Below are 17,958 nucleotides of genomic sequence, written 5' to 3'. Positions count from 1 at the left end.
TATAACCTGCTCCAGAGCTTGTGCAGCACGTGAGCACAGAGCCGGGACACTGAAGGAGGAACCAGTAACAGCAGCTCTCAGCTGACTTACTAAAGTAATGTAAACACATTCAGATCCATGGCTTCCTGATTCATTCATCATCCGGTGTCTGCAGGCTTCCTGATGCAAAGACAACGAGCTGTGTTGAAGCATCAGCTCTGAGTATCAATCTATGGGTCTAAAACACAGTAAGACAGGTTTTAATATTTTAATGAGACACTGGGTGCCAATCCTGCCACCTTTCTTCTAAACAATGAAGATGTAAGACTCTTTGCTCTTCAGCACATTGCATCTGCTGAGTCTGGACCTTCCACACTGTGCTTCAGTTTAGTTTGGGAGGTTTGGACTGTGTATTGAGACGCACCTGCGCCACAAACACACACACAATCACACACAGCAGTTTGTGTTCCAGGAGGTTTGAGGCAGTGACACAACAGGAGGAGCTGTGCTTGGGTGGAGTCAGCTGTTGACTCCACCCATCCTGTGGCGTCTTATGTGATTCTCTGAGCGCTGCAGGACGTTAATCAGCACGAATGTTTTCAAACATGCCGACTCGACTCAATTTCTGGGCGTTGTGGCAGTATCTCACCAGCAGTTGGGCAGGTTCAGCGTGATGCTGCCACCGATGTGTTCTCCGAAGCACATGTATCCTATGGTCCCCAGGCTGATGTAGAGGAAGGTGACGATGCCCATGCCCAAATAGAGAACCTGGGTGAACCTCTGAGGCCTGTGCATCTTGTTCTCCAGTGGCAGAACCTGCAGAGAGAAACTGTTAGCGGGACATTTCTGTGACACGTGAAGGAGTTTAGGCTCAGCGGTGTATGCTCACGCTGTGACGCCCTGAAAGCTCACCCTTGTCTGCAGCACAACTCGGAGCTCAGTGTGTCTGCAGGAAGCTTTGCTTTTTTATAAACCAGATTTAACTGAATTAAATGGACCTTTTGGAAAATGTGGCTGATCAGCCAGGCTTCATCGTTATAAAGACAAGCTTCACTGCATGGACAGGAAAACGGCCGACTCTGAAACATACGTGTTTCATGTCTGCAGCGTGGATGTTAGCGGGAGTCAAACGATGCTTTGAAAAATGTCAAAATGAGGCAAATGTTCTTAAATAAACATCAATAAAGTGAAATAATAACACAACTCGTGACATTAACACTGGGTTACACACAAGTGTGCTTCAATGGTCACCGGTGATCGGCGGTGGACTTTAAGCGCTCTGAAATCGGATGACTTTCTTTGACTCAAGCTGTGCTTCATACTGTACATATCTTCCAAGTTGCAGTGCTGAGCGTACGCAGGGGTGGGTGCAAATCTGGCACTTTTTTAAAAATATATTTTTTGGCCTTTTTCTGGCTTTCTTAGACAGATACTGAGAAGACTGACAGGAAAGCAGAGGGAAAAATGCGGCAAAGGGCCGCAGGTCGGACTCGAACCCAGGCCGGCCGGTCTCAGCCATGCAGCACCTAGTACAAACACAGGCTGGTCAGTGGGACTTGTGCTGGTATGATCCCCCTCTGCATGACTTTCTGGAGCCCTGCTGCTCTCCTATCTCCAGCTCCCCCGCCCCCCCGCCCTCAGTGAAGCAGCAGCGTTATAAGTGCGATGCCTCATTTGCATACAGAAATCCAACTGTAATGCATGCAGAGGTAATGGCGCCGTTTATAATCCACGTAACTGATGCACACACGTGTTTCACATTGATACAGGCATAAAAGGGGCTTCAGCAGCACGTGGATGAATGTGGTACCATCAGCCGCTCACTCACCACTCCGATGCCTTCGAAGGCAAAGATGGCCGTTCCGAAGAAGAGAGGGTAGTCTTTAGCTCTGCCGACTTTCGGGAGGTCGATAGGGTTTGGGATGTTCTGTAGAGAAATAAAACAAAATAGATCCACGGCCGGTTAGAGCTGTTCTTCACCTAATCACATCCTCGCTACACTTAACAGGATTAAAAAAAAGCTGCACAATGAAGAAAAAGCTACACAATGAAAATGAACTGCCTGCAGACTTAAAAATTACAGATGGAGTGAGGTGTTAAATGTTATCTGCAGGACAGCTCTGTTCTTCACAACAATACAAATTAGAAAGCATCCGCTCACAGAGGCTCCACGCAAGCAGCTTGGCCAGCTGTGTCAGACACATTGCATTATTTCTTTATCCTCTGGCTGAGCAGCAGAAGAAACTGAATCCAGACTGTTTTCAAAGCCGCTCGTGGCCTTTATGCTCTGCTTATCCCCAGGTGTGTTGCTCCGATGATCCATCAGCCACAGTCACCTCACAGGCTGCACACACAACCTTCTCCACCACGCGCTGACGCAGGGAGCTCTTACTTATCCAGGTAACAAACAAGCTTCTGCACAACGTCACGACTTAACAAGACCACAGAGAGACAAAAACGAGGCTACGACTTTGACTGAAGGTCAATCGAATCAGAGAGAAACCTGCGGCTCACCGTGAGCGAGTAGTAGTAGATCAGGAACAAACTGGCCGTCATGGCCACGTTGGCCCCCAGAGAGAACGGGGCCAGGCACTTCAGATTGCGGATGAATACCAGCAGGATGATGGCAGGCAGGAAGCAGAGCATGTAGAGGCGGGAGTCAAAGCTCGGGACCAGGACCTGGGTCTGGTTGGTGTAGTTCGTCTGGCAGCTGACAGTGGTGGCATTGGCAGCTTCTACCACCTGGTGAAGGCAGGTCAGACAGAGAGAGAGGATGATGCTCAATCTGCTGAAAAGGTCTTAAACACCAAAGGAGTGATTACGACCCAGGACTCGATAGAGATGGTCTGCAGGCTCAAACCAATCAGAGCTGGAGCTCGGGCAGTGTGCGCACGTTTTCTGAGACATAAAATCATATGAAATTCCCTCTGTGAAAATAAATAACAGAGCAAATATCATGTGTCTTTCAAAATAAGAGCGTGAGGCTTGTCCACCTGGAAACTGAATGTGTTGTCGTCTCCCAAGGTTGAAAACTGTGGGTATTTCAGGTGTGTGTGTGTGTGTGTGTGTGTGTGTGTGTGTGTGTGTGTGTGTGTGTGTGTGTGTGTGTGTGTGTTGTTTCTGTTCAGCTCTTCAACACACGGCTCTGTATTTACTGAGCCATTGTCAGTCTGACCCTCTGAGTAAAATCACGGCCCACCGGGATGTTTAATTGCTGCTTCGGGAAAAATGAGAGGATACAAAATACATGCAGGCAGGCAGCACCCCCTAGTGGCTAAAAACTGAACTACACAAACTGAGCCTGTCTTTGACCTCCATTTCCATCACCTCACAGACTCCCTGCTGAGATGAGAGATAATTATCTGATTTTCCTCCATGTCAGCGTGTTTCATGACATTCTATTCTCTCAGTAAAGACAAAACTACAGGAGTATGAACCGAACATAGTTAAATATTTACTCATGCAAACATCCATAAAATTATTAGATCGTGTTTACTCTACAGTCGACTGCTAGGCTTTTGTCTGCACTGTTTCTTTAAACTGAGGCGGGTGGATGAAGCTCAGCGTGCCTCCTCAAGCTCGGCCTGATGGGTAAGATTACTTCTGGAAAACATTTTGAGGTTTTCCATCAGTGCAAAACAGTCACAGCAATACAGCTGGACATCGTGCAGCCGGCTGATCATACTCTGGGTGGAGTCCTGTGGTTTCCTTTCACTGGGTGGATGAGTTAACAGAGACGAGCACACATGTTACTGTGACTTGTTTGGGAAATGTGAACCTTAACATGGCATAAGATCATTTCATGTTGTACCAATGTGTTTGAAGACCTTTTTTTTCCCATGTTTCAGTGGGAGAGCTCCTCCAAAAACTTGCCCACAGACGTGACTAATGTAATCTATTACTGCTGCCTTACACCTCGTGCAGGCCGCTTTTTTCATCACGTAAATTTATTTTTTGTCATAAATGAGCAGAATAAAGTTTAATAAATGCTTCAGATTAAATTTAAATAGAAATGATGAAATGGTCACAAAGCAGAAGTGTGAGGGTGTTGCTAATGTTTTGTCACGATAACGTTTAGAGGAACTTGAGACGAGTTTAATATTCACCGAGCCAACGGAGCTCGATCCAGCTGTTAGTCGCCTTGTTAGGCCACACCCTACCGCACGACCTGTATGTCTCCAGTCCATGGATTTGTTTTTCATGGCAATCGTAGTGAACGCGTGAACGCTGCGGGTTTCTGTCATTGTTCCCTCGCTTGTTTTGTCCTTCCTGTCCTAAAAGGACCTGCAGCACACCGAGGCAGAGCAAACTCAGTGAACTGCAGTCACGTGGCTGCCGGCTGCGAGCGCTCAGTTTCATCGTACTCCACATTGATCACACGTAGTTCGTTTACCAGCTGTGGGGTGACCATGGTGACCAACGTGTTGTTGTGGTTCATTTCTTTAAGACAACACACCGTCCGCTCTCGTCAGGGGAGCTTTATTATTTTTCTCTCCAGTGTTGTAACATGGCACGGCCTTCAAGGCGGCTCACCTGCATGCAGGGGTTTGATCTGGAGTTATTACAGCTTTCTATTTTTATTTTATTTATTTGAATGTATCTTTAAATCTTTCATTTTCACTTCAGTTTAGCTTCTGGGATATTTTTAAAGTTTCGCTTTTAGTTTTTATAACTTTCAGAGTTAGTCTTGTTTTTTTATGAAGAAATGATCCGTAATGATTTATGAAGTTCAGATCAATAAAACAAAACTAAAACATCTGTGAGGTCACTGAGGTCACACTGGCTCCAGCTCTGTGTTTATCAGCCCAATAAACCCCACAGGTAAAAATCACACGGCACAAAAACACTTCACTCTGTAACGCTGACAGGGACAATTAAACTGTGTCTTTGAGTGCGTGTGTGAGTGCATGTGTGAGTGTACCTGTGAGTGTGTGTGTGTGTGTCTCTGTGAGTGTGTGTGTCTGCAAGTGTGTGAGTGTATCTGTGAGTGTGTCTGAGTGTGTGAGTGTGTTGACCTGCTTGACGTTGTCACTGAGGAAGACGAAGTAGACACAGCAGAAGCCCAGCTGTGTGATGATGAGGAACAGGTTGACGGTCCGCCTGAGTGAGACGATGAAAGAGTTAAACACAGAACAGCAAGACGTCTCTCTGATCACATCTTTAACTCTTTGAGGTTCACGGGTCTGAAAGAATTTCTTTTCCTTTAAAAATGTAAAAGTTTTTTTTATTTATTTTTTTTCTTATGCCTGTGGGACTAAGTCTGACATGTTTACATGTTTTTACATATTCAAATTAATTTGTTTTCCCGACAGTGTCTAAAGAAACACCGAGCAGAACAGGTGAGCGTGTTTCTTACTTTCCCCACTGTGAATGTCGCCTCAGCCACGGCACGTTTTCCATCCCGTACTGCACCGCCTCGCCGTAGGTCAGAGATGATCGGTTCATCCTATGGGGGGGGGCATCCAGGTGTCAGTCTGAGTTTCAGCTGTACACAACTTAAAGGCCATTTCAGCTTTAATCAGTGAATCCCAGGGGTTCATTTTATTAGTTATTTTTATTCATTTATTTTTATGCTGACATGAAGCTAAATAACCAAACGGAAAATAATCAGCACAGAAAAGTCACCCCCTGCTGGACATAAAAGAATCCAGGTTTAAAGTACTGGCTTCATTGTACAAGCTTGGAGAAGCCATGTCCATCTTTAATATACAGTTTATAAGTTCACTGCAGTAAACACCCACCTGAACACAAGCTTAAGCTCCAAAAGCTGCAGTTCGTCTGGTGTCCAGCAGAGGCAGCAGTGAGCCAGCCCCCACATGTTTACAGGCCAACACAGACACTGGTTTAGTCTCTATAGATGATTTATAACTCAGCTGCTTAAATTGTATTAAGGCTTGCACGATCAGGGGCATGGCCTCTCTGACTGACAGGTGGATAGTGACACAGGCAGCTGTAGCAGCTAGCTGTCTGTTAGCATCACCTGAACTGGACTTCTGGACCGTGTTTGTGCTGCTGGAGGCTTTTGGAGCATTTTAATGACATCATGTGACCAATAACATGGCTGCTGTGAGGTTACTGTACTAACAGAGCGGCTCCAGTTTGGGCGCACAGTGAAATTCTGGATGTTTATATGCTTTGCAGTCACATGTCCTGACTTTGGGACATATCAGGGGCCCAGAAGCACATGAAATGAGCTAAAATGATAAAACCTGCAGAAACCCTCTGAAGTAAAAACAGATAAACGTGATAAATGAAGAGTTAAAAACAATAAAATCCTCAGTAAGGCGTGCACACAGGTGCACGTGCCCAGCAAGTTGACAAAGAAACAAGAAAATTAAGTTTAGTTTAACCCTTATTGGGTAACTGCGGCTCTTCCACATCTACGAAAGAATCAGAGAAGTGACGACTGACTCGGCAATATTAAAACCTCTAAAAACGGGAAGGGCCGTGACCACTTCTGTGTCTCCTCAGCTGGTACGTGACGGTGCAGAGGTGTCCATTCACGCTCCTGATCTGCTCAATACTTTTAATCCCAGCTAATGGATCGCCATGTGAACTGGGCAAAGGGCAGGCAATGGGTGGACGGGCAGGTTCACAGTCACAGGTAGTACACTAATTAAAGTCTAATAATGACTGCACTAATCTGCTGAGCTGCCGCACGCCACCAGCTGTAAAACAGATAAGCCCCGGTACTCTGGGTTTTCGGCCACATGGCTTCACTTATGTAATCCCACTAAAACTGGACTGATGTGGTGATCGCCACAGAGAGGTGGGGCTGATCACAGGTCACGGTGACAGTGTTTGGTAATGTCTGTGACGGCTGATAAGCCTCAAGCAGGAACAACCGCAAACACAGCGAGGCCGCTGCACAGCAAACATGCAAGGGCGAGTGTGGTTTTAGTGCAAAGGAGATTAAAATGAGCTGCGCTTGATCTCCTGCAAAGGCATGAAGGACGCAGTTCAAACAGAAAGACTCAAAGCAACAAGGACTCGAGCTCAGCTTACAGAAACCCAGCCTCACTTCTCCAGTTAGTTAAAAATAATAAAATGTGCAGCTCAGAGACACCGAAATACAGACAGGATTCATCATCAGCACTGGATTCACTGGATCTGTGCATCAACATACAGCTGATTTCTCAACAGAGCCACAGACTCAGACTGTTTTGTTCTTGTCACCTGGTGATACCAGCGTCACATGACACCGGCCCACAAACCCAGTTTAATTCGCTCATGTGCCTCATGCTACCTCATCTATAAATATAAAGCATAATGGTAGCATCTTTCATCGCCTAAATATACAAAATCAACACTAAGTAAAGCTTTAAATTACATGCGGTGGAGGACACCCTGCACCCCCCTTTAGACTCAACTCTGCACAGTTTTATCACATGATTATCACTTTAACTGGAATGTGAAAATACTCGAAGTTAAAAAACAAAACAAAACTAGTCATTAGAGATTTTGCTCAATGACCTGCCTAATGTACATTTTAACTACAGGTGGGCGGATCAATGTCGATTGTATCAGAACCCACACTGGTGTCAGATCAGATCGATACTCTCCTCTGAGTTCTGAAAATTAAACAAACAAACCTGCTGTGAAACATGTGTGAACCTTTCTGTGTCATCTGTTTGATTTACAGCCTTCAGCACATTTAAATACAGAAGCCGACCCAGAGTGTTTCAGACACTGGCGCATTTACACTCTCCAAAAAGCCCTTTCAAAATAAAGGTGTGTTTTACTGCATTATTGTGGAAAGTAGAAATCAGTGATTTAGTGATCATTAAAATCTGTTCAGAATTGATGATGATTCATCTCATAAGTCATGACACACTGCTGGTCACACATTAGCTGCCTCAAACATCAGGTGAGTGAGTCACTTGGGCAGGTAGTTATTTTACAGTCTGCTGCTTCCAGGCGTGTGTGCAGTGAAAGAAAAACAGCATTTTCCTGACATTTTACATCTCATTTGACCAAAGAGCAAAGGGCCACCCTGCTCCAGCGTAAAGTTATACCAAAGTGACGCACTTATCCTCTCAGCCAAGTCCAAACACAGGGACCTTACAGTCTTCCTGCTGAGCCTCCAGCTACTATGAGAAACATTAAAAAAAAGCTTTTATTCTGTGTATTATGTGTTCCCATCCAATCCCTGTATCGAGTGTTTGCGTTAGATGAAGAACAGGAGTGAGCTTTTATCTGAATGTGTGTGGGCTGAGGCTCTGTGGATTACGGAGTACGACGGGATGTTTGTGAGGACATCAAACCCAGATGTTTGTGATTTTGAGGGCTGAAGAGCGAGAATCGAGCTACTCACTTTGCACTGAGGTGGTGTGAACACGTCACCAGCAGCTTCATGCAGTGGACCGCGATGACGCCCATGACCAGAAGACTGATGGGTCCGAGCTGCACACAAACACAGACCGAGTTTGTGTGGCGTGTAAAGGCCCAGACTAATTCTGTGTCATGTGACCTTTGCAGGTATGCTTACCACCAGCCCTGCATTCTTGACAGCCAGAGGCAGACCCAGCAGGCCTGTACCAATGTTCCCTTTGAGCAGGTGGATCAGAGTCTGGAAAAAACTGCAGCATGAAAAATAAAGTTAGAATCAGACCAGCCAGATCTGCACGTCCTGCTTGGACAGTCAGAAGGCGTTTTACTCACGAGGTCCCCGCCCGTCCTCCGATCCTCTCATAGTTGCGTTGGGGTCTGGACGGTCCCGGAGGAGACGGACACAGGGCGTCCAGCTCAGACGGATTTTGATCGGACAACAAAGCTGAGACGAGAGGCAAAGAGACAAAGACGAAAACCATGTGTTTGACATCACGTGACCCTCTGATGTGTTTACCGCCCTGTCTTATGTCAGTCAGCAGTGTGTAAGCACACTTTCCTGCACCGTCACCTTTCACAGTGAGGTGACAGTCCAGTTATATACACACACATGTCATCCACCTCATCATGTGACCTGACACCTACACTCTCAGTGACAAACTACAGAACCTGAAAGACTTGAAGTTGGAGAAGAAACCCTTCAGGCCTGGCCGTGCATGAAGCTCGCTGCACATGACTGTAAACACGGTGATAAGTGAAGATCAGCTGACTGCAATAAGCAGGAAGTCCTGAAGGCACACATTAAGCTCAGTGCTATGTTTAATAATGTGGTGCTTTAGTACTTGTTCATGACTCTTATTATCCTTTCATGATAAAAACTGGAAGTACTTCCACGTGAGAGCAGAACAGCAGGAAGCTGTGAACTGAGCTGAGACACAGCACTTAACTAACAGTTATAAAAGCGACTTTAAAGATCTGAGAGCATCATAACTACGTTCAGAGGAACCCGAGCCTTGCACTCGTGAACCTGTCACCAAACACTTATCTTTGCTCTTTATTTGATCTCAGACCAGCAGGTAAACTAAAAATAGCCTCAAAGGGAGGTTTTCAATTATAAATGAAAGTGCACTTATCAACCCACCCCCACTGTGTCTGCAGTCCACACATACATGCTTACTAATGCTAAGCACACACATAAAACTCCATTGCTTACACTCACTCACTCACACACACACAGCGTGTGTTTAAAGTTTTTCTAAAGTGAGCCCACTGTGTGCTTCACTGAGGAACCATCTCTGACTTATCTAAGAACTCAGAACGACTGATGGCAGCACATCAGCGACCCATAGACGCCAAACAGACAGGGGGTCACTGCCATCACTCTCAAGGATAAAACAAGCTTTAGAGCGACCCACTTTCTTCAGCCTTAAACACGACCTTTAATGTGAAAATACTGATGGGAAGAAAAAATCTTGATTCTTTGAATTAACTAATAACTGATGACCAATCAAAATCAACATTAAAGAACATGAAGAACTACTCAGCGATGCAGAGACTGAATCAGTTCCTTTGGTGATGATAATAAAGTGACCCTCTCCGACCTCAGCTGACCTTTCAGCTTTTTAACCCTCTCAAGGCAGGCGTTGCAGATTTGCAACAGTTAAAACACTAACAACCTGATTACCCCACATACATATTTTATGAGTGGGGTTTTTTTTGATAATTTTCTCCAAATATCAGATTTTTCCTGTAACTAAAACTTAATTTGAGCCTGACAGGGTTAAAGGAGCCAAGTTTGATTTTTGGAGGTAAACACTGTACATGTTATCGCCGCAGTGCATCATCTGCCTCCATCTCCTCCTATCCTTCCTTCCTCCTCTGTCAAACCACCCCTCTGCATCTCTTCTTGCTCTCCTCCTGCCTGACAGCTCCATCTTCATCCTCCACCCTCGCTCCTCTCCACATGCTCAGACAATCTCTGCCTCTCTGACTCTGAGCTGCCCCTCTGATGGACTCATTTCCACTGTATTGCTTTAAACTTTGTAACAGAGGCACAGTTACACTTGTGCCCTCCAGTGTTCCCTCCCTACATGCTAAATAACATGAACGAATGTAACAATGAAACCAGGAAATAAGCAATGTCAAACTTCAGCCAACAATCTTCTAATCTACGTCTACAAACTGAACATGCTCGCTCACAGATCTATGTCGTGACCGCTCATAACGAGCACTTCGTGTCTGGCTGTGACCTCCCGCCAAACCAGACACAAGCCAGCCATCAGACGGATACTGCAGATGAAGTGAAAGCTGCTTTGATGATTCACTGTCTACCTGCCAGCTGGGATTACACATAATCCCTGTGTGACTGTGGCCCCGGCTCACGTTCGTGCGCCGTATCGTTTTTAACCATCGTCCTGACTTTACTACCTTCACCTCGGCTGTCTACGTCGCTGGACGCCATCATGCTGGGTGGGAAGGTTTGGCAGACAGTCGGGCGTCGTCTCTCCCAGCCTCACGGATCCTAACGCAGCGAGATCAGGGAGTCCAGCATGGACGCCTGGCCACTGCAAACAGATGAGATAAGAAGAGAATGAGCTCTGGCAGCAGCAAAACAAAAACAGAGGAAGTCAGAGACTGAGCATGCTCACAGGCAGCTGCACGAGTCCCTGAACTGGACCTCTGCACCGTGTTTGTGCTGCTGGAGCCTTCTTAATGACATTATCTGACCAATAACACAGCTGCTGTGAGGTTAATCATGCTAACATTAAAGGGAAACAGACTTCATGACCTCCTTCGGACTCGCACAAGGTTTCAAACACACACTTCGTTGTCCGTGTCTGACGGCTTTCGGGAGAAAAGCCGAAGGAGGTTTTTAGGGGAAAACTCTGAGGCTTGGCTTCTCCTGACACTTCCTCTTCAGAGGAGCGCGTTTCCCAGCAGCAGTTCAGCGACCATGGCCAAAGTGTCGCCATCAGGAGCGACTCAGCAGTTTGGGTTTTTTTTTTTTTGTAGCGAGTCATGACACAAGAGGCCTGAACCGCACAGCGCGCAGTTTTTGCACTTAAAACTGCATCAGCGGCTCAACGTGGGCTTTTATTTCACTATCTAATGGAAAGGTTTAGTCCTGCAGCACTGTTCCTCGAGTGTGTGCTCCCACACAGCTGCTTTATATTTCAGGCTTCACCTTTAGAAAGAAGCAATCAGTTATTAAATATCACATTTCCAAGGTGCTCATCTTCAAGTAAATTCATAACTGAACGCTCTGTCCTGAAAGCAGTCAGCATGACGTTCAGCTGTTGTTGGGTGATATCTTTAACACTGTGCATACAACTGATTCAAAGCCTCCTCAGCCGGCTGAGCTGACAAATGTGTGTATTTTTATTTCACACCAATAATAAAATTGGAAAAATCATAAAATGTCACCGAACTGAGCAGGAAGTGATTTACCTGAGCAGGAAACACAGCTGAGAGTTAAAAAGATTCATTCAGCCATTCTCAGAAACATTAGACGTTACTGAACGAGCTCGTCCTGATGCTTAGGTGTGTCCTGATGCTCTCTCTCTTACACTCAGGTTTAATCTAAAGATCAATGATCATCATCGTGTGTTTATCAGGTAAATGTGACACAGAGCCTGCTGCTGTGGAACACTGTGTACATTAATGGCTGAGCAACATGAAAATGAGCTCGTTATCTCACAACGTGTTTATCTCCTCTGGAGAGAAGAAGCCTTTATATATTTACCTATAAACAGGAAGGAGGTTTAAAGTGTACCTGTGCAGATGTTGACCCCAGGTGCTCTTCAGAAACCGCACCAGCCAAGTTAGCGTATTTCTCCTGTTTATTTACTTTCTGGTATTTTCTATTTCTTCTGTTTTCGTCCTCCGGGCCTCGCTTTAAGACAGATATGAGCTGCTGTGTGTTTTAGTGTGCAGGTAAACCGCGACAGCCCCCCCAGTGCTTTAACGGCACTCAGCGCGATAATCGCATCATTTTAAACTGTTGTTTGTCCGGAAGACGTTCCAGGCGGGCTTTCCCACCATAAACACCTTCAAAGCGGCTTCTAAACGAGCCCACGGTCCCGCAGAACCGGCTGTGAACGGACGGTTAGTTGTTAGCCATAGTTAGCTGTGCGTTGCGGTGCCATTTTCGGTGTAAACACCGAGTAACGGCAGCAGCGGCCAGCCTTACCTCGCAGACACCGCGCAGACTCGGTCCTCCCGGACTCGTTATCAGCTCTCAGTCTGCCGCAGGCCGCTTTATTTTCGTATCGTGCTCATGGCGGCGAAGCAGCACAGATTGAAGGCAAAGCGGGACTGTGCTCGGTCGGGCTCGACTCTCCGTGACTCCGTGGAACAGCCAGCCAGCAGTGTGGTCACATGACATTGCCGAGAGGGACGTCGTGGCGTTCGACGTGATCCCGTTGCCATAGACACGGATTATAACGTCATGGCGGTTGGTAAACCGCTTCACTTTTATTTTATTTTATTTTATTTTATTTTATTTTATTGTTTGTTGATTTAACCTTTTTTTCTCCGTTTTCTGTTACCGTGTTGCGCAGTCCTGTATGTTCAGTTCTACACAATAAAATAAATAAATACATAAAATCACGAGTTTTACGTGAGCTTCTCGAAAGGAATATGATTACGTAGAGTAAGACGCTGTATAATGCAGTTAGTTGTGTTCTCATATTCTCAAATCTGCTTTCGGATTCATTGGGCTTTTATTTTGGAAACTCGTTTAAGGATTTAGGAGCGCTTGCTGTGCGCGCACCGGGGTAGCTAGAAGGTAAAGACTATCTCTGAATCGAGGAGGGGGCCTAAGGGTACATCTTTCACCGTCTTACTACGTTATGATTGCAGCCATTCCCCAGCTCTCGGTGAATGGTACTCAATGATCAATGACCACTGATCATTGATCAGTGGTCTTTAATCAGTGGTTGTTAGTCAATGGTCACGACAGTTTGCATATTAATCATCAAGAAACTGACCTCTCACGCCGGTGGTGCTACTTTCAGTCATTATGCAAATGTACTGTTTATAATGTTGGAAACCTGCAGTCAGCTGAGAAGTTTCTCCCACTGGAAACCAAGATGAACCAGTTTTATTTTATTTTTTTTTTATTAAACTTGTTCAGCTTGCTCAACCGACCTATTTAGCCAAGTGAAACTAAAAGTGTACCGTTCGTGTTCAAATAAAATTATTTTAACTAAAGGGTTATTTTCTGGATATAAACCAGGGGTGACGAACTCCAGGCCTCGAGGGCCGGTGTCCTGCAGGTTTTAGATGTGTCCTTGATCCAACACAGCTGATTTAAATGGCTAAATGACCTCCTCAACATGTCTTGAAGTTCTCCAGAGGCCTGGTAATGAAATAGTCATTTGATTCAGATGCGCTGACCCAGGGTGAGATCTAAAACCTGCAGGACATCAGCCCTCGAGGCCTGGAGTTCGACACCCCTGATATAAACATTGTGAAAAGCCCTGTAAAAATATCTTGAAAATTTGGTATTTTCAAACCGGATATCCGGTGGTTGTTGTGCTAACTGCAGCTAGCTTGCGGCTAAACAGACGTTCCATCCTGGGAGTATTTGGAGCCGTTTAGTTACTTGGTGGCAAAAGTCCACAGCTGGTCTGTTCGCCGGGTTAGGACACGTCACTTCAGACATGACTGTAAGGTTTTGGGGGAGATTTATGCAGTTTTTTCGGTGTGAAGTTTAACGTTAGTCTGTAGCTGCTTTCTCAATGTCCGTGCACAGGGTACAAGAGTGATGTTCAATGCTGTGTAATGTTATTTACAGCTGTTTGAAGTTCTGTTCTTGTTCTGAAGTAACTTTAAATCACAACCGGGGGCTCTTGCAGCTCCTCTGCTCGGTTTACTTTGTTGTAAATGTGGTACATGTTTGAGGAAATGAGGTGTGGGGTTCAGTTTAACCGGACTTTGATGTGTGTTTGACAGAAGCACGAGTTTGAGGTGGCCATGACGTGTGAGGGATGCTCAGGAGCTATTACCAGGATCCTGAACAAGATGGGAGGTGAGGCTGATCGTCACGTCTGACACGAGAGCGCAGGAAATCCAACAGTTCAGTTTTATTCATACAGTCTTCTTATAGCAGCAGTCAGTTTATACTGGAGTGGAAAGACTGTACAGAGCAATCCTACACTGGGCATGGGGGCTCATACAGACGGTTATGGTTTTCACCCGACTCTAGAATAGAATGCTTTTATTGTCACTATACAGTTGTACAATGAGATACAGAGCATCTCCTACTCAGTGCAAACATGCTGGGGGGGGGGTACAGTTCTGCAGCGCTATATACATATGGACAGTATTAACAGAGGGAAAAAGATATATATAAAATGTACAAATATACAAGCCGCTTTTAAAAAAAAAAGTAATATGTAATAAATAGTGTTGTGTATATACAGTTGGGTTATTGCACATAGAATTGGTATTGCAATACTCTCTGTAATTATTATTGTTTTGGGTAATTATCTACATTTTTCCTGGTGCTTTGTAGAAAGTTACAGCATTCGGAGGATCGCTGCCTCACAGTGTTAGCTCTGCTGTCCCAGGAGCGATGAGGAGATTAAAGTATTGAGCAGAGTCAGGGATATGCTGGGGGGGTAGATGTGAAGGGAGGGTTCAGGGTCACCTGATCCAGCCCTAACTATATGCTAGGGAAGTTTGAAGCCTAATCTTAAAAGTAGAGAGGGTGTGTGTCTCCTGAATCCAAACTGGGAGCAGCTCAGCTATGTGCAGTGGTGACATTTAACTCTTTTCCCCAAAAGTAACCCTTTTTGTGCTGACCCGAGCAGTTTTTCATACTATGTGTGCCCATCAGAAGTTAGTGAGGGTGGTCTCAGCCTGTGCAGCAACCATTGCAAAAACCAGAAGCATGTTTCGTCCTGTCTGTCACAGAGGATCCAGTTCCTCGCATTCAGCCCACAGGTCCCCTGATGCTGCTGTTTTCCTTTTGCCTCGTGTGACTCAATGATCCGAGTATCACTTCTGTTTTTACAGCATGTCCTCCCATCAGTGGCAATGCTGACTGTTTTATGGAGGTAGAGACATCAATGTGATCTTGTTTTTATGTTCCTGTTCCCAGATGTGAAGTTTGAAATTGACCTGCCGAAGAAGCTGGTTTGGATCGAGTCTGACAAAGACGTGGATGTTCTGATGACGGCGCTGCAAAAGTCCGGAAAGGAGGTCAAATACAACGGCACTAAGTGAAGGACCTGCACCAGGTGACCCAGAGCGTTTAAAGTCCACGTGTTTTCTGTAGCTTGATGTTTATGACGGCCATAAAGTTCCTGTAAATCTGCAGCTTTGTGCTGAGTTTACTGCATGCAGGAACATCTCAGGGACACGATCATCTTCCAAACTGTTCCAGCAGCTCACAGAAACGTTAACAGGAAAGCGAGCTCCATCGGCTGACTTTAACCTTTGTGCACATTTAGAGGATGTTTATCTGCTGCTCGTCTCAGATCCCCCAACACTTCATTCAGAGTCACATCACAATTAGTAGAGTTACACTTTTATTTTTTCATATTTTTTTTTAATGCAAATGTCTTTTTTTTTGTCTTGCTTTAGGAAATGATTCTTGCTGCTGCAAACTGAAGATTTAAGATGTTTAAGATGAAATTCAAGTTAAAGTTACAAGTCTGAGAGACCCTCAGTGAGTCTGCACCCCCTCCCGTCCAGCTGTCACGCACAAACAACCGCCCCCCCACTTGATGCAGACAGGTGTGCCTCCTTTGACCTCCTGAGTTAAAACATCGTCCTCACACAAACCTGCCAAGCATAATCATCTCCAAATCTTTACCTTCAGGCTGTAAATGAAAAAAGGAAAAAGCAGCATCTTAGATTTAGTTTCAGCTATGTGATGATGATGAGTCCATTTCTTGGGGTGTAAATGATGAAACCTCTTGGCTGTGTTTGCTGAACCTGTTTTATTAAATTTGTTGGATTTTATTCATAAAAAGACTATTTGAAGCTTGCTGTGTGAGGATATTTAGAGCTCTGCACCATGTGGGGGTGAGGGTGGGACCACCTGCTGCACCTCCCCTCTGCTCCTAGACACTACAGTCTATTCTCTGCTGTTGATTTTTAGGAATTTAAGGAGCTCTCCTTCTCGCCCTCTGTCTCCATAATGCTCGAATGTCTCAATGCTGGAGAAAATAAATCAGTTCTGTCTTCAGTACGTCACTTTATTTGCACCGAGTCTTTTTAGAAAAACACTGTCTACAAAATATTGTCTCTGTTCAGCATACAAATGCAAATATCCTAAAATTATCATTTTTTTAAACTGTAGGTTATGTAATAGTCTGTACTAACCTTTGACCTCAGTGATGCTTTCCTCTGTCCCACTGCCAGGGAATCTTAAAGGAACAGTCTGTAAAATTTCACCACCTGCTTGCAGTCAGCTGACTTCTGTTTTCTTCCCCCTCCCTCTTCATTGCATGATCCCAGCTACGGTGGCCGCTGTAGGACAAACATGTTAGTGAGCAAACAGCTCGAAATCATTAAATTTAGTGTGTGCCCATAAAGCAGAGGTGGGGAACTCCAGGCCTCAAGGCCCTGTGTCCTGCAGGTTTTAGATGTGTCCAGCTGATTCAGGTGTGTTTTCACCCAGGGTGAGATCTAAAACCTGCAGGACAGCAGCCCTTGAGGCCTGGAGTTCCCCCACCCCTGCCGTAAAGTAAAAGTACGTTTTTGTACAAGTTTTATTTTAACATAGCTGAACAATAAAGCACTTAGCAATAAATGAGTAATTAAAAAATTACAGATACGGTCTGTTAAACATACTGCAGTATTTTATGGCTTGGCATGGTCACTCTGGCCGCTGTTCGTCATTAGTGAGTGTACTCGGATACAATGACTCTGGAGTTTCTGTGAAAGGCTGTCAGTCTGCTGGAACCTTACTGACAGATGCCATCAAACACCTTTAGGATGAACTAGAACACAGATTGTGACTCGGTGCTCACGTCCAGCATCGCTGTCTGAGCTCACTGAGGCTCCTCTGGCTGGGCAAAAATAACAGTCACCGAAACCTTATAGAAGACCTTCACAGAGTGGAAGCTGACACAGGTTAAGGCTCCTGTCGGTGGCCTGGTCTGTAATCACACACTCAAATTTAACTGAAGCACCAAAGAAATGATTCGTTCTTCCACAAATCCTGTAACGTCGACACAAAGTGGACCAGCCAGTGAGCAGACCTCTGTCTGCTGAGACTGATTAACCTCAGCTTGTTCTCTCATGTGGGTAAAACTATTGTACCGCAAAGGGTTATTGGGGAAGAAGCAGTAACAATAATTCTGTTGTTTCTGCAGTAATTGTCCCTGAGCAGGGAACTGAGGAGTGAGCAATCTCCTCCTCCATGACTTTGATGTTCTCTGCAGCATCACAGAAGGACTTTCATCTTGTTTTTAACGCCGCTCAGAGACCTCCACCTTTATCAGAACTTTAATCTGGTCCCTCTTTTATGATTCACGATTGTTTAAGAGGAAAGGAGGCCAGTTCAGAAAGAGATCCACGGCCTAAGACGTCACATAAAAACAACAGACAGACAGAATTTCCTCTGCAGTGTAAATGCATGTAACCCTCAGGCAGCCCAATCAAACCTCTTTGATGTGTGTGAAAGCAGTGAGTCGG

The 17,958-nt window shown here is 45.3% G+C and overlaps 2 protein-coding genes across 5 annotated transcripts in view; one reads left to right on the top strand and one right to left on the bottom strand.

The window, feature by feature from the left end:
* slc36a1 (solute carrier family 36 member 1) overlaps positions 1-12,732 on the bottom strand; it is a 30,044-nt gene extending 17,312 nt beyond the window's left edge. The window contains exons 1-10 of one of the 3 annotated variants that reach the window (XM_005453216.4): positions 12,497-12,732; positions 10,741-10,871; positions 8,641-8,752; positions 8,468-8,558; positions 8,294-8,382; positions 5,336-5,425; positions 4,995-5,079; positions 2,494-2,721; positions 1,808-1,906; positions 629-795 (exon numbers count right to left, since the gene is read on the bottom strand). In XM_005453216.4, the coding sequence (XP_005453273.1) occupies positions 629-795; positions 1,808-1,906; positions 2,494-2,721; positions 4,995-5,079; positions 5,336-5,425; positions 8,294-8,382; positions 8,468-8,558; positions 8,641-8,752; positions 10,741-10,771 (992 nt within the window). In that variant the 5' untranslated portion in view covers positions 10,772-10,871; positions 12,497-12,732. Of the gene's footprint in view, positions 1-628; positions 796-1,807; positions 1,907-2,493; positions 2,722-4,994; positions 5,080-5,335; positions 5,426-8,293; positions 8,383-8,467; positions 8,559-8,640; positions 8,753-10,734; positions 10,872-12,079; positions 12,361-12,496 lie in introns of those variants that run through there. The other 2 variants (XM_005453215.4, XM_019363259.2) reach the window with 2 other exon arrangements.
* Positions 12,733-13,814: 1,082 nt separating this feature from the next.
* On the top strand, positions 13,815-16,512 carry atox1 (antioxidant 1 copper chaperone). 2 transcript variants are annotated; one of them, XM_003447611.3, is made up of 4 exons: positions 13,815-13,976; positions 14,263-14,338; positions 15,413-15,551; positions 15,898-16,512. In XM_003447611.3, exons 1-3 carry the CDS (start codon positions 13,971-13,973, stop codon positions 15,535-15,537), a joined length of 207 nt encoding a protein of 68 aa, XP_003447659.1. In that variant the 5' UTR covers positions 13,815-13,970; the 3' UTR covers positions 15,538-15,551; positions 15,898-16,512. The 2 variants fall into 2 exon arrangements, with proteins under 2 accessions (XP_003447659.1, XP_025765415.1); XM_025909630.1 differs by lacking the exon at positions 13,815-13,976 and adding an exon at positions 14,034-14,063.
* The last annotated feature ends 1,446 nt before the right edge of the window (positions 16,513-17,958 follow it).

Source organism: Oreochromis niloticus, linkage group LG2 (genome assembly GCF_001858045.2).
Source record: "Oreochromis niloticus isolate F11D_XX linkage group LG2, O_niloticus_UMD_NMBU, whole genome shotgun sequence".
Lineage (NCBI taxonomy): Eukaryota > Metazoa > Chordata > Actinopteri > Cichliformes > Cichlidae > Oreochromis > Oreochromis niloticus.
Note: the sequence above shows the minus strand (reverse complement) of the source record. Positions and strands in the feature narration are given on the sequence as shown.